We start from the raw sequence: 13,024 nt of genomic DNA on the forward strand, positions 1-13,024 counted from the left end.
TCAGTTGCAGCATGAGGTTTGAACTCCGAGAATTCATTCTCTTAAGAAGCAAAATCATGGCAAGGGAAATACGTTCATTCTGTGTGGAAAGGCTTTATTTCCAATATCAGTTACTGAACAGTGAAAAACCCTCCTCCCATTCTTTTCTGTTTCTCTGTACTAACCTTTTTTGTTATCTTTTTTTCCTCCCTGGAATCTCTGTGTTTGGATTGGAGAGGAAGAGATGCTTCGGGTGGCAAAAAGGATAAAAATTCCAGTTTCCTTTTTTCCCCGTTGGTCGCATTTTCTGTTTTAAAGTAGAAAATAATTTTATAGTCATTGTTCCATTTGGGAAGCCAATGTTTGATAATAAAAGTCTGTCAAGGGCTCATTTTGGCCTAGGTGGAACCCTATTTCCCTTCTAGTTGGCAATTTAATCCTCTTATCTCAGAGCTTAGTGGTTGATCTTTAAAATGAAAAGATGGCATTGATGCAATTATCTAATCATTTATTTTGGCACTCTACACTTTTTATTTGGAAAAAACCATGATTTCAACCCAATGTATTTGATAGATGAGGCAGAAATATTAATAGTTACAGACAGTAGGATGTGTGTCAGAGGTAAGAGGAAAGGCTCATAGGAGTAGTAAACAAGAGAGACAAACCCAACCCGCCATCCCCTGAAGTTTAGGAATTTTACCTTTGTTAATAAATAAAACAACCACTGCTAGAAGGGTCCCCCAGCCTCTTCTTACATTCCCACCCCCAGCTCTATTTCCTGTCTCTCTGAAGTAACTAGTTTCTCTTACGAAAATGTGCACACGTGCAGATTACAATTGTCCTTCTAAAGAGGATCATACTATGCATATTCTTTCTCTTTCTTTCTCTCTCTCTCTCTTTTTTTTTTTTTGCAGCAGTTCTACTTTGTCACCCTGGGTAGAATGCCATGGCGTCATAGCTCACAGCAACCTCAGGTTCTTGGGCTCAAGCAATCCTCTTGCCTCAGCCTCCCAAGTAACTGAGACTATAGGCACCTACCACAATGGCCTGGATATTTTTTTAGAGACAGGGTCTCCCTCTTGCTCAGGCTGGTCTTTAACTCCTGAGCTCAGGAGATCCACCCCCTCGGCCTCCAGAGTGCTAGGATTACAGGCATGAGCCACTGCGCCTGCCTGCACCTTATTTCTTTTGTCATTTTATAACTTTATACTGAGCGTTCACTACCTGCCTTGCTCCCCTCCTCCCTAGGTTTCCCCTCTCATATCATCCCATTCAAATGAAGACCTCTCTTGGGCCCTCCTTCCTGGTCACATTATATTCCCTCACCTTGATTGTTTTTTTCATGTTTATTTAGTTATTTGCCTACTTTGCTCCGGTTTCCATTAGAATACAATTTCCATGTGAGGGAGACTGTTTTTTTTTTTTTTTTGAGACAGTCTCATTCTATCATCCAGGCTAGTGTGCAGTGGTATCATCATAGCTCACTGCAACTTCAGACTCCTGGACTCAAGCCATCCTCCTGAGTATCTGGGACTATACACACCACTGTGCTCTGCCCGCTACTGTTTCTGTTTTTAGTAGAGACAGGGCCTCACTCTTGCTCAGGCTGGTCTTAAACTCCTAATTTCAAGAGATCCTCCTGGCTCAGCCTTCCAGAGTGCTGGGATTATTGGCATGAGCCACCACACCCGGCCAAGAGTGCTTTAATGTGCTCTCTCCCATATCCCTAGTTTCTAGACCAGTGCTGCACATGGGCGGCCCTCGGTAAATACTTGGTAGATGAATGAATCCGAATTGTCCTACTAGCTGGAGGAATGTCCAAACTGGATGAACTGTAGTTTATGTAACCATTCCTTTATTGGTGGAAATGCCGGCTTTCTCACGGTGTAGTCTGCTTTGCATGTGCTTATAAAGGAGGTATCACATTTTGTGGGTCGAATAGTAGGTGTATTTCCATTTTGAATAGGTCAAAGGATTATTGTCAAAGGATTACTGCCATTGACACTCACCTGGCATGAAGGAAATCTCCCAGATTATTTTCTGATAACTGATATGATGTTATTAGTGTTTAATTTTAGCTAATCTAAGAAGTGGATGTGGAAGGTGAGTGTATCTGTTTTGAATCGGTATTTCCATGTTAACTATTGAGTTTGAACAATTTAGACTGGTTTTCAGTTTCAATGAATGGCCTGTTTCTACTACTTTGCTGTCATCTGTTGGCATCTGTAGCTACCATATGTAGCTACCTTTGGTATCGAACATACGAGTCTTTTGTCAAGAATGACTATTAACTTTTCTAGCCTACCTTTGTCTTTCAATGATTTATAATTTACTATTTTTGTCATGGAAATGTTTGCATTTTTGTATAGTCAAAACTGCCCTTTAGGCTTCAGAATTTTCAGTTTTATGTGGGAAGGGATACCACATAACCAAGGCAAAAACATACTTTCCTAAATTTTTTGACAAAATTTTAATTTTTAAAAATAGTTAAGTCTCATCCAGCTGGAATTTTGTATTTTTATATAAGATGTAGTGATTTAGCTTTGTTTTTCCAAATAGATGTCCAGTTATGTAAATATATCTTTTAAATAAACTTTCTTCCACTAATTAGAAATTTAAATATGACTTTGATTTAAATATAACTTAAATACATAATACATAAATACAAATAAATGTATGACTTAAATACACATTATACATATATAAACCTTGAATCTATTTCTCTATTCTTGTCCTCTGACCTATTTGTCTGTTCTTCTTTATTTATTATATTCTTTTATTTTATTTTATTTTATTTTTTGAGACAGTTACAAGCTGTTGCCCTGGGTAGAATGCTGTGGCATCACTGCTCACAGCAACCTCAAACTCTTGGGCTTAAGCAATACTCTTGCCTCTGCCTCCCAAGTAGCTGGGACGACAGGCACCCGCCACAACACCCGGCTATTTTTTGGTTGCAGCCATCGTTGTTATTTGGCGGGCCTAGGCTGGATTTGAACCTGCCAGCTCTGGTGTATGTGGCTGGCGCCTTAGCCGCTTGAGCCACAGGCGCCAAGCCTATTTATTATATTCTTATGCATGTGTGTTTAATGGTTTATGATATTTCTGAGTAAATTTTAGTATCTTATAAGGTAAATTGTCCTTCACAAGCTTACTACTTTTCTAAAATACTCTTGGCTAGTACAACTACAAAAAGGACTCTATTTAACAAATTCAAAAATTCTGACCTGATTATTTGTACCCTCATAATAGCTCGGAAAAAAAAAAATACTCTTGACTAGTCTCAAGCACTTTTTCCATAAAAAATTATGAATCGGGGGGTGGAGGTAGAAGGAAAAAAATTATGAATCATTTATTCTGATTAAACCTACCATAATTCTGCATGAAATGTGGTATTAAAAAAAAAACTCCCCTGGCTGCATTATCAGGGATGGACTGGAGTGAGGACAGGTGCATTGGCTGGGAGGTGGTCTCAACGAGGCAACCTAGCACAGCGCCTAGACAACAGGTAGTGGGAGAGCGAGCCATTTCCAAATTAGAATCAACTGGACTTTGACCATGAGATAAAATGGATGAAGGCAAGTCATCGCTATTAGCCTGAAAGACTGGGAAAATGGTAAACCTTTTCTCAGACTTACGACTACACGGGGTAAAGTAGGTTTGGACATGGACAGAAGGGAAGTGTGTCCATTTGTGGACAGGCTGGGTTTAATGCATGAGAGCCACTGGTACACAGAGAGAAACTGGTGATAATGACACTGATCATTTGGATGATTTAAAAATATTTGAAACAGGTTTTCAAATAAAGTTCTAGAACTTTCAGTCTCAAGTTGTTATTCACTTTCTTGTGAGGCCTCACTTTTTCTGACTCACTTCTACTTTTGGCAGCTTGCGGGCAGAGGATCAAAAATAATCACAGTATGAGATATCCCTTCTTCAAGAGTAGGAATTTATCCATATGTGGTAACATGTCAATTTTTGAAGTTATTTGTTCTTCCTCAGTAAAAACATTTTCTACAAATAACTTACACTGATAACTTTATAATATTTTTGCAAAGCTTGACATTATTTTAAGGTCACTGCAGTTTTCTCTGTATCAGAAAAACTGTTTAGGCTACTTAGTATCAAAATTACCTATCAGTTTGTTGGAAGGTATTTTGTACCTATGCTTATTCGTGTGACTTTTTCATTTGTGTTTTCAGAACTTGATAGCCCAGAGGAGTTGGGGAAAAAGCGTATCTGCAGGATCATCACTAAGGATTTCCCCCAGTATTTTGCCGTCGTTTCACGGATTAAGCAGGAAAGCAACCAGATTGGTCCTGAAGGTGGAATTCTGAGCAGCACCACTGTGCCCCTCGTCCAGGCGTCTTTCCCAGAGGGTGCCCTAACGAAAAGAATTCGAGTGGGCCTCCAGGTAGTGGTCACAAAAAGTTGTTTTCCTCACTACATGTAGAAATCATGGGAACAGATTTTGCTCTGGAAACAGTCATCATAACTATCCTTAATGATACTGCTAATTAGACCATTTGGGGAATCATTAACCTAGTTCACATATAAAGCTTTAAGTGTACAATTAGCTTAGTGGCTTGTTAAATTAGTTATATATTTATGGGGTTTTTTGTTAAAAGTCTCAGTTGGTGTCTGATGAAAGATAATTTTTGCAACCATAAGTTACTGGTCCCAGTATGTACAGCAGCTGCTGAGACTTGGTTTATAATGTGCCACATCATAAAAACAGTTAAAGCGAAAACTTGCAAGCATCAGTATTGTGGTCTGATTGAAGTAAATCATAAATGCTGGGTTCTATCCAAACCAGTTGAAACTTGATTTGGTTTGGAAAGCTTACTGGAAATCTTGGCAAGAAAGATTTTTTTCTTGTATTTATTCATTTCTGTTAGGCCTCAACTAGTTTTTATTTTCCTTATTGGATAAGGAAAGCAAAATAATTTGTGTTACTAATTAACATAGTAATTAAAAGTTTAACTGAAAGTTCATGCTCTTTTTGTGAGGCTGGACTCTCATGCCCACAGGAGTTGTTGGGGATTTTTTTCTCAGCCAAGCACTCTAAGTTCCAAGGATGCCGTTAGCAAATACTTGGAGCTAAAGAGACCACCTAAAGTTTCAGGGGTATGAAGCTCCCTTTACCTATCTCCCATATCTAGTTATTTTATTAAATAACAAAGACACCGAAAGGAAAAGTTAGGCTTGGTAGAGTAGAATGGAAATCCTTGGATATTTTGAATGTCTTTTTCTTACTTAATTCCCAGTGCTTCAGTTTTTATATGGGTATGAGTAAAAAAGTTTTGCTGCATGCCCTGCAAAGCCGTAAAATATACTGAACTCATTATTTGTTCTTTTACTTTGGATTAGACTAAGAAGCTTCTCTGACATGAAATTTAATTCTCTCTTTCCTGCGTGCCAGTGTTGTCTTTGTTCTATTGGACAAATAGGTTAACCAGTTTCTGCAATAGTGTTCAATTTTATTTTGTTTTTTTTCATGCTTCCTGAAATAGCAAGAAAGGATATAAAAGAAAGAACTTTTTTTGTTCGTTTGTTTTTGGTTTTCATTTGTTTGGGGTTTTTTCCTTCTCACTTAATAACTTAACTTTCTGATGGAAAAGAATGTAACTCTCATTTAAAGACCTTTGTCTATCTCTAGGCCCAGCCAGTTCCAGATGAAATTGTGAAAAAGATCCTTGGAAACAAAGCAACATTTAGCCCAATTGTCACTGTGGAACCAAGAAGAAGAAAATTCCATAAACCAATCACAATGACCATTCCAGTGCCCCCGCCCTCAGGAGAAGGTGTATCCAATGGATACAAGGGGGACACCACACCCAACCTGCGTCTTCTCTGTAGCATTACAGGTTTGGTTAAACCGCTGCTGTACTTCTTATCGATTTGCTATGATTCTGCACAAAGGTTTTATTTACAAAGATGTAAAACCTTTGAAATATCCATGTCAATATTGCAAGAGTAGTAAATAAAGGACTAAAAGTTTTATTTGTCCATCATCATCTCTGTATTATCCCCAGAATAAGGTCTTTAAGATATTGGTCTAAGGGTGGCGCTTGTGGCTCAAAGGGTTAGGGCGCTGGCCCCATATGCCAGAGGTGGCAGGTTCAAACCCAGCCCCAGCCAAAAACTGCAAAAGAGGAAAAAAAAGATATTAGTCTCATGACTCATTTAAAATTTAGTGCTATTGTTCTTTCTATGAGGTCTGCTTTAGTAATGGAGGTATTTTAAGATTACTAAAGTATTATTGAATCTACAAGAGCATCTAAGTAATTTCTTGGTAACCCAGACAGAAGTAGTGAACCTAGCAACACACTTTAAACCACCAGGAAACTGGGGAAGAATATAGATTCCCACGGAGCACTTAATCGCATAGTGTTATAATCTAACAGATGAAACTTGCAGGGCTTAGAAGAATAAATTTTGTGATAAGCACATGGAATCCAGAGCCCAGGTTATCCTTTGATTATTACATTCTGATTTTAACTGCAAATGCAAAATTATTAAAGATAGGTTTTGTTTCTGTTTTTTAAGGAGTCATTTTGGTAGCTGATTCCTCTTTTTACCCTGGAAAATTAAATGGTATGGCCAGGTACAAAATGAGCTGCTGCTTAACTTTCTTGACAGAGTTTTACCTTTTTAAGAAATAAGAGACTTAATTATCTATCTGAAACAGGAAGTCTGTGAATGTACAAATTGTCCTTATAAAATATACTTATAAATCGTGGCTGCCTAAAGTTAGAACCATTCGTCAGAACCCAGACAGAAAAGTAATTTTTTTAAAAAATTGGATCTTACAAGGAGATCTTACTAAACCTGGTAAAAGTACAAAAGGAGAGTAGAGAAGAAAACTACTTTTTATACACACCATTAAATTGAAGGTGGAAGAAGGAAGACCAGGATGATGGTGAAGATTTCACAAAGAGTATCTCCCCTGATAAAGTCAACATATCTGCTATTGTTCTGTCAGGGGGCACTTCTCCGGCTCAGTGGGAAGACATCACGGGAACGACGCCTTTGACGTTTATAAAGGACTGCGTCTCTTTTACAACCAATGTTTCAGCTAGGTAAGGAAATAAAGGATTCCAAAAAGCACGAAGGAATTAGTTTTTATTACCTATTGAAAAGTGAAAAATCAATACTAATGGGATTTTTTTTTTTTAATTGAGGAGGAAAAAATCCTTAGAATTTGTTTAGCAAAATTATTATTAAATAATAAACAGAGTTTCTGTGCTTGATAAACAAATATCTTTGCTACTTAAATGAACAAGTTAATAATGTTTTGGTTTAGTTCCCTTATATATCCTATTTTTTTAACCATGAATTCTTTTTAACATTTGGCTTTTAAGTCACCTCATCTTCATGCTTTTGATTTTGTTTTTGTAGATTTTGGCTTGCAGACTGCCATCAAGTTTTAGAAACTGTGGGGTTAGCCACACAACTATACAGAGAGTTAATATGTGTTCCATATATGGCCAAGTTTGTTGTTTTTGCCAAAATGAATGATCCTGTGGAGTCTTCCCTGCGATGTTTCTGCATGACAGATGACAAAGTGGACAAAACTTTAGAGCAGCAAGAAAATTTTGAGGAAGTTGCAAGAAGCAAAGATATTGAGGTACCTTGTTCTCAGAGACAAATTCGTTTCATTACATTCCCTAAACATGGGGTTTTATTTTTTGGCCATATTAACACTTACTATAAATATTAACTACATTACTGTTTTCACTTTATATTTTAAAAAATCTGATATAGATTCATTCTCAAATTACTTTAAGTGTCTTTGGGGTTGCCTTAGTTGGTTAAAGTGTAGTACCAATAAATCTAAATGTATCCATTTTCTTATGGCTACTTATTTTCATAATCACTGTCTATATACATCATCACAATTTTCCTTTTTCAAACTGAGTGAAGATGAGAATCAAAAAAAATGCTTTCAAAGTCTATATGAATAAGTGACTGGTGAGAGGCTTTTCTTATACATATTCAAGGTTGCCAGAATATAAATATGTAATTCTGCTTTGTACCTGCCCATGATATGATTTCCAGTTATAACTCTTGAATGTCAGGGTACAGAGTTATTTTTATTGCAGATAGCACCACAGAAGCAACTGCCTAATAGATAGGACGTAGAAACATGCCAGTCTTTTAATGCTATGTGACTTAAAATTGCAAAATATGTCCAACTCAAAGTAACATTAAATTTGTATTTCTTTAAAAGGTTCTGGAAGGAAAACCTATTTATGTTGATTGTTATGGAAATCTGGCCCCACTTACCAAAGGAGGACAGCAACTTGTTTTTAACTTTTATGCTTTCAAAGAAAATAGGCTGCCATTTTCCATTAAGGTAAAATATATCTTTAACAGGAACTTTGTGAATTTGGGGAGGAAATGCTCTTTCAAAGTTTTAGTGATTTATTTAGTTTGAAATATCCACCAATCCTGAATTTACAAGAATAAGATCAGATTTTGCCATAGATCTACTGGAGTGTACTTTGAAGCCAGTAAAGTTTTACAGTTAGTAAAAAACGATCTTTACCATTTAAAAAGTTTAAAAATAGTTTATATTTAAGAAAACATTTGTAAAGCCAAACAATCTAGCACAATAAAATGTTTCATAGCTGGTTAATGTTCAGTAATTAAACAATCAATGAAATCTAAATACAGTATTCAAGTTTCAGGTCTGATGAAGAATAGGCTATCTGGGAGAGATCATCTTCCTCAGAGAACAGAAGGAGATGAGACATTTGTCTTATTATTACTTGCTGTTACTGTTGCAAAAACTGAAACTTTGAGATAAAGAAATTATTAACCAAGAAGAAAATGTATATAACCCAGACTATACCATGAATGGTCAGGTTAAAACAATTAGACACAGCTCTGCTGTGTTTAGGCTAGGAATCGGGCATCTAAATCTTGTCGAGTTCAAATGTGACCACCCTGGCTGACATGTAATTGTTATCATCTTTTCCTTTTCCTGCCTCTCAAAGCACTTCATAAAATAAGCACAGTTGACTCTTACACAGATAAAAATGCTCAGAAAAGTCTCTTTCTATAACTGTCAACTACTTAAATTCTCATAGATTAGAGACACCAGCCAAGAGCCCTGTGGTCGGCTATCTTTTCTGAAAGAACCAAAGACGACAAAGGGACTGCCTCAAACAGCTGTTTGCAACTTAAATATCACTCTGCCAGCACATAAAAAGGTACTGTTATAATACTAGTTTATTTTAACTTTCTTTCCCTGGTCTTGAAGAAGTGGGCCCTTGGTATGCAATTAAGGAATGCTTTGTAACATGATTGAAGCTCTTGAAAATCAACTTTTATTAGTCTCCTTGTGTAGACTGACTAAGTCTTGTTACTGTGGTGTCAGATTCTTACAATGTGTATGATGGAGTCCTCTGTTTATTGCTTCTGCTTCTGCTGGTAGTTTATAGATTTTTATGCTTTCAAATAATGTCATACATTAATTTGCCATGGATGTACAGTTCTTGATATTTTTTGTTGGCTTCTTTTGATTTGCTTTGCTTTGCTTTCTAAATCAGCTTGCATTTTGTGCTCCCTACTCAGTCTTTTCATATCCTGATACTCTTTTCCCTGCTGTCCATTATAATATTCCTTGTCTCTGCAATGCATCTTGGAACCAAAAGGAGACAGAGTCAGATCAAGATGATGAGGTAATATGAACACTTCTGCTTTTATTCTCTCAGAAGTAGAATAGAAATTGAATCTCTGTAAAAGAAGTTGCGAGGGCTGAAGTGTGGGAAACCTATAAATTATAATTTTGCAGGTCTTCGCTTACATGAGGCAAGGGGATATGTATTTTTCTTAAATGGATCACTCTTTCACCACATGTCATTTAACATATTCAACAAAATTATAATCTGGCTAAGAATTTAAAAAGCACTGAAGTTCTTTAAACGTTTTAAAATGGTACAGATTAGTGTGTATAAATTACATGTGTACATTTTTTAAAGCTCCATATACATTTTATTATCCCCTGCTGTCTTGTCATCAACTATATGAAATTTTATTGTACAAATTAACTTAGGTTGTATGTGATATAAAATATTTTATATTCTCAGTAAAGAAATTTATCCTGGCCAGTTTTGTTTATTTAACACTAGAGTTGTTCACTTAAGTTTTAGAAAAATTTTTCCTTTTATCTCCTAATATGTTTCCGTGTTACATGATAATTGGATTTTTAAAACCCATATATCATTAATAATAAATAGAATTGGTAGCCATAGGAATAAGTAATAGTACTTCTAATAAAACCATTAATCTATTTTTAATCTCTTCATCATTAACATACAGAAACCACAGCAGTAATTGGAGTAATAAACTTTGTGTTCCTTTTTCCCTTGACTGTGCTCACATAAAGTGAGTGTACTTTGTGATACATGTGCTTTCAATATGGATGGATTTGGGAAGATTTACTGCTCAGCATCAGAAGTCTCTGTAAAGCTTGTCTTTTATTTGTACTTCCCTGTAGTCTGCTGTGTTGATGCTCTTATTCTTGCTAAATGGTGATCTGGTTCAGACATTTGGGTGGGATTACAGAATGGCAGTAGGAAATTAACATTTTTCAAAAGAAAATGTAAAAGAAGAGAAAAGATAAACTAGATATCAACCTGCCATCCTACGAAATGTTTCAAAACTGTGAAAATATCACAGGGAAGTTGGAAACAGAGTTGTCTTTCTTTCTTTTTCTTTTTCAGATTGAGAAAGCAGATAAACGACAGAGCTTTGCATCTTTAGCTTTACGTAAGCGCTACAGCTACTTGACTGAGCCTGGAACGAGTGAGTTTTCTAACACTTTTACTAATCTATGTGGATTCTTATAAGAAGAGACATTTTTTCTATACAAAATAAATTTTGATGTCATTAACAAAATGACAAAAGAAAAAGTGCCTGCAGGAAACCTAATTGTGAAATGTTAGTAATACTTTGTATGTATTACTAAAGATAGGAGATGCAACCACCTAGTAGCTCACAGCTTCAAAACAGTTTTTAAAAAACCATTGAGAGATATTTCTAATTAAATAATAGTTACTTTTCTTTTAAAACCTTGATTTTACTTTGTCAACTTTGTTAGGAGATAAAATATTTACCTATATATGTTTGGGGTGGTAGAAAGGATGATAAAGTTACTTTCATTGTCATTTCATTTTTTCTTAATAGAGATAAGTTTTTACCTCTGGTTCTGATTATTTTTTTACCCACTTCATAAGAATTCTATTTCTGTACCTTCTTGAGGTAGCACTTGTTCACAGATTTCTTCTTTCTTCCCTCCCAGCTGGCTCTCCTTCCAACTTCTTCTATCCTTTATTAAAATATCAGTTCTAAGGCTGATCTTCCCTAGCCAGGTTAAACTCTTCTGTTATCAATGATTGTTTTGATTCATTGTTAATTGGCTTGCAAGTATGAAGGTGTAGATTCATTTGGTCATATTCAGTCATTCTCTCTCCCCGCCCCACCCCTCTTGCAATCATCACCTCTGGTGATCACTATAGCCCCCAAGATACCCCTGCCATCAGCAGGATTAGGGTCTTGAGAGCAGCACTGTGTTTGATTGATGTAGTGCCACTTTAATCATCAGAGAACTGCATGGAGAGAAGGATTTACACGAAAATTAATTTTTAATTAGTGCTTCATTCCTAGCTATTTCCCATCAATTCCCAGTTTCCTGAGCTCAGGGACGTATGGAAATTAACCAGCCACAACATTGGCTTTGCCTACCTTTCCTAAATTCTTATTTCTGTGGAATAACAGAACCTACAAAATATGCAGCAGGAAATGATTCCCCTACTCAGCTCAGATGAGGTCTTAGCGTCACCTTCTAGAGTCTAGCTCCTTGATTATTAGGGAAGCTTATATATTCAGATACAAAATGGGGAGTACTAGAGAAATGAGGCTCTACCACACTTACCTCAGATTTCTGTTTTCTCTTCTAGCAGAAATGTCTAAATCCTTTCAGAAACATTAAGGGCTGAAATTAACTCCTATTATGACACCAAGTAGGGAAAGAGTACATGTGTAGCTAGATGGCTTTCAATACAACTAAACATATTAGGTAAGGTTTTCTTTGGAATAGTATTTCGCCCCAGAGATCCTCACTATATAATTCATTGGGACCACTCCAGGAAACATTCTTAATCTTTGGACCATCTCAATTGACAAGCTGCTTAGGTCAAAGGTACCTTAGAACAAGCAAATTTCCATCATTGTCTGGTTGCTGTTTGTTTGGGGGAATGTCTAAATCATAGGGTCAGGTATGTGGTAAGTCAATTGAACTTTTCCTACTTATGAAAGTATTGTTACTTTTTGGTTAAATTAAGGTAAGGGAAATGCAGCTTATGTTCCTTGACTTTTCATAGAAGGAAGAGCTTATTTTTCTATCTCATGAAAGGGCATATAAGGGTAGTAAACAGAGGAATCAAAAGGAATAAGATGGGACTAAAAACTAAGGCAACGCCACGGCCTCTGAACTGGTGTTGCTAAGTAAATGCCACTTTTCTATCCCTGCCAACCCCCTTCTTTATGCTCCCCTGGCCCCAGAAAAAAAAGATTCCGGTATAATTTAGTGCCCAAGATCCAGAAATTCCCTTCATTATAAAAGGTATCCTTTAGAACAGAGCAAAAAATTAAAGCGTAAAATGTGGTAAGCTGGTTGTTCCTTGCAAGCTATATGTTGTTCAGCAGACTTCTTTGCCTGATGGAGTTAGCCTTCAGCAGTAAAGGAGAGATGCTCTGCCAGTTTCTGGTAGTTATAAAAATAAATTCTCTTGAGACACTGAGCTCAAATCATTGAAATGAAGGAATAGCTTTGCATTTGCAGTGTGACATGTCCCAAAGAGTTAAGCAACGTAATATTGAGAATTATGGCTAAGAGGGATAATGAATAGGTGAGTTTTTTTCCTGTAGTTCTATATGTAAGTCTAGTTCTGAGTATTTGAATTTGAATGTACACTAGGAATGAAAATCTTCACCCTTGTGGGAGTAGCTGCTAATCCAAGGACTGGATTGTATGTAG

The 13,024-nt window shown here is 36.4% G+C and overlaps 1 protein-coding gene across 5 annotated transcripts in view; it reads left to right on the forward strand.

Annotated features, from left to right (window-relative positions):
- The window catches only part of ANK3 (ankyrin 3), a 545,106-nt gene that overhangs the window by 492,244 nt on the left and 39,838 nt on the right, over window positions 1-13,024 (forward strand). For 3 of the 5 annotated variants that reach the window (XM_053582915.1, XM_053582916.1, XM_053582917.1), the window contains 7 exons: window positions 4,179-4,390; window positions 5,636-5,843; window positions 6,962-7,058; window positions 7,378-7,606; window positions 8,210-8,335; window positions 9,072-9,194; window positions 10,710-10,791. In XM_053582915.1, the coding sequence (XP_053438890.1) occupies window positions 4,179-4,390; window positions 5,636-5,843; window positions 6,962-7,058; window positions 7,378-7,606; window positions 8,210-8,335; window positions 9,072-9,194; window positions 10,710-10,791 (1,077 nt within the window). Of the gene's footprint in view, window positions 1-4,178; window positions 4,391-5,635; window positions 5,844-6,961; window positions 7,059-7,377; window positions 7,607-8,209; window positions 8,336-9,071; window positions 9,195-9,638; window positions 9,666-10,709; window positions 10,792-13,024 lie in introns of all 5 variants that reach the window. The other 2 variants (XM_053582914.1, XM_053582918.1) reach the window with 1 other exon arrangement.

The sequence above is a fragment of the Nycticebus coucang genome, chromosome 3, assembly GCF_027406575.1.
Source record: "Nycticebus coucang isolate mNycCou1 chromosome 3, mNycCou1.pri, whole genome shotgun sequence".
NCBI classification, from domain to species: Eukaryota; Metazoa; Chordata; class Mammalia; order Primates; family Lorisidae; genus Nycticebus; species Nycticebus coucang.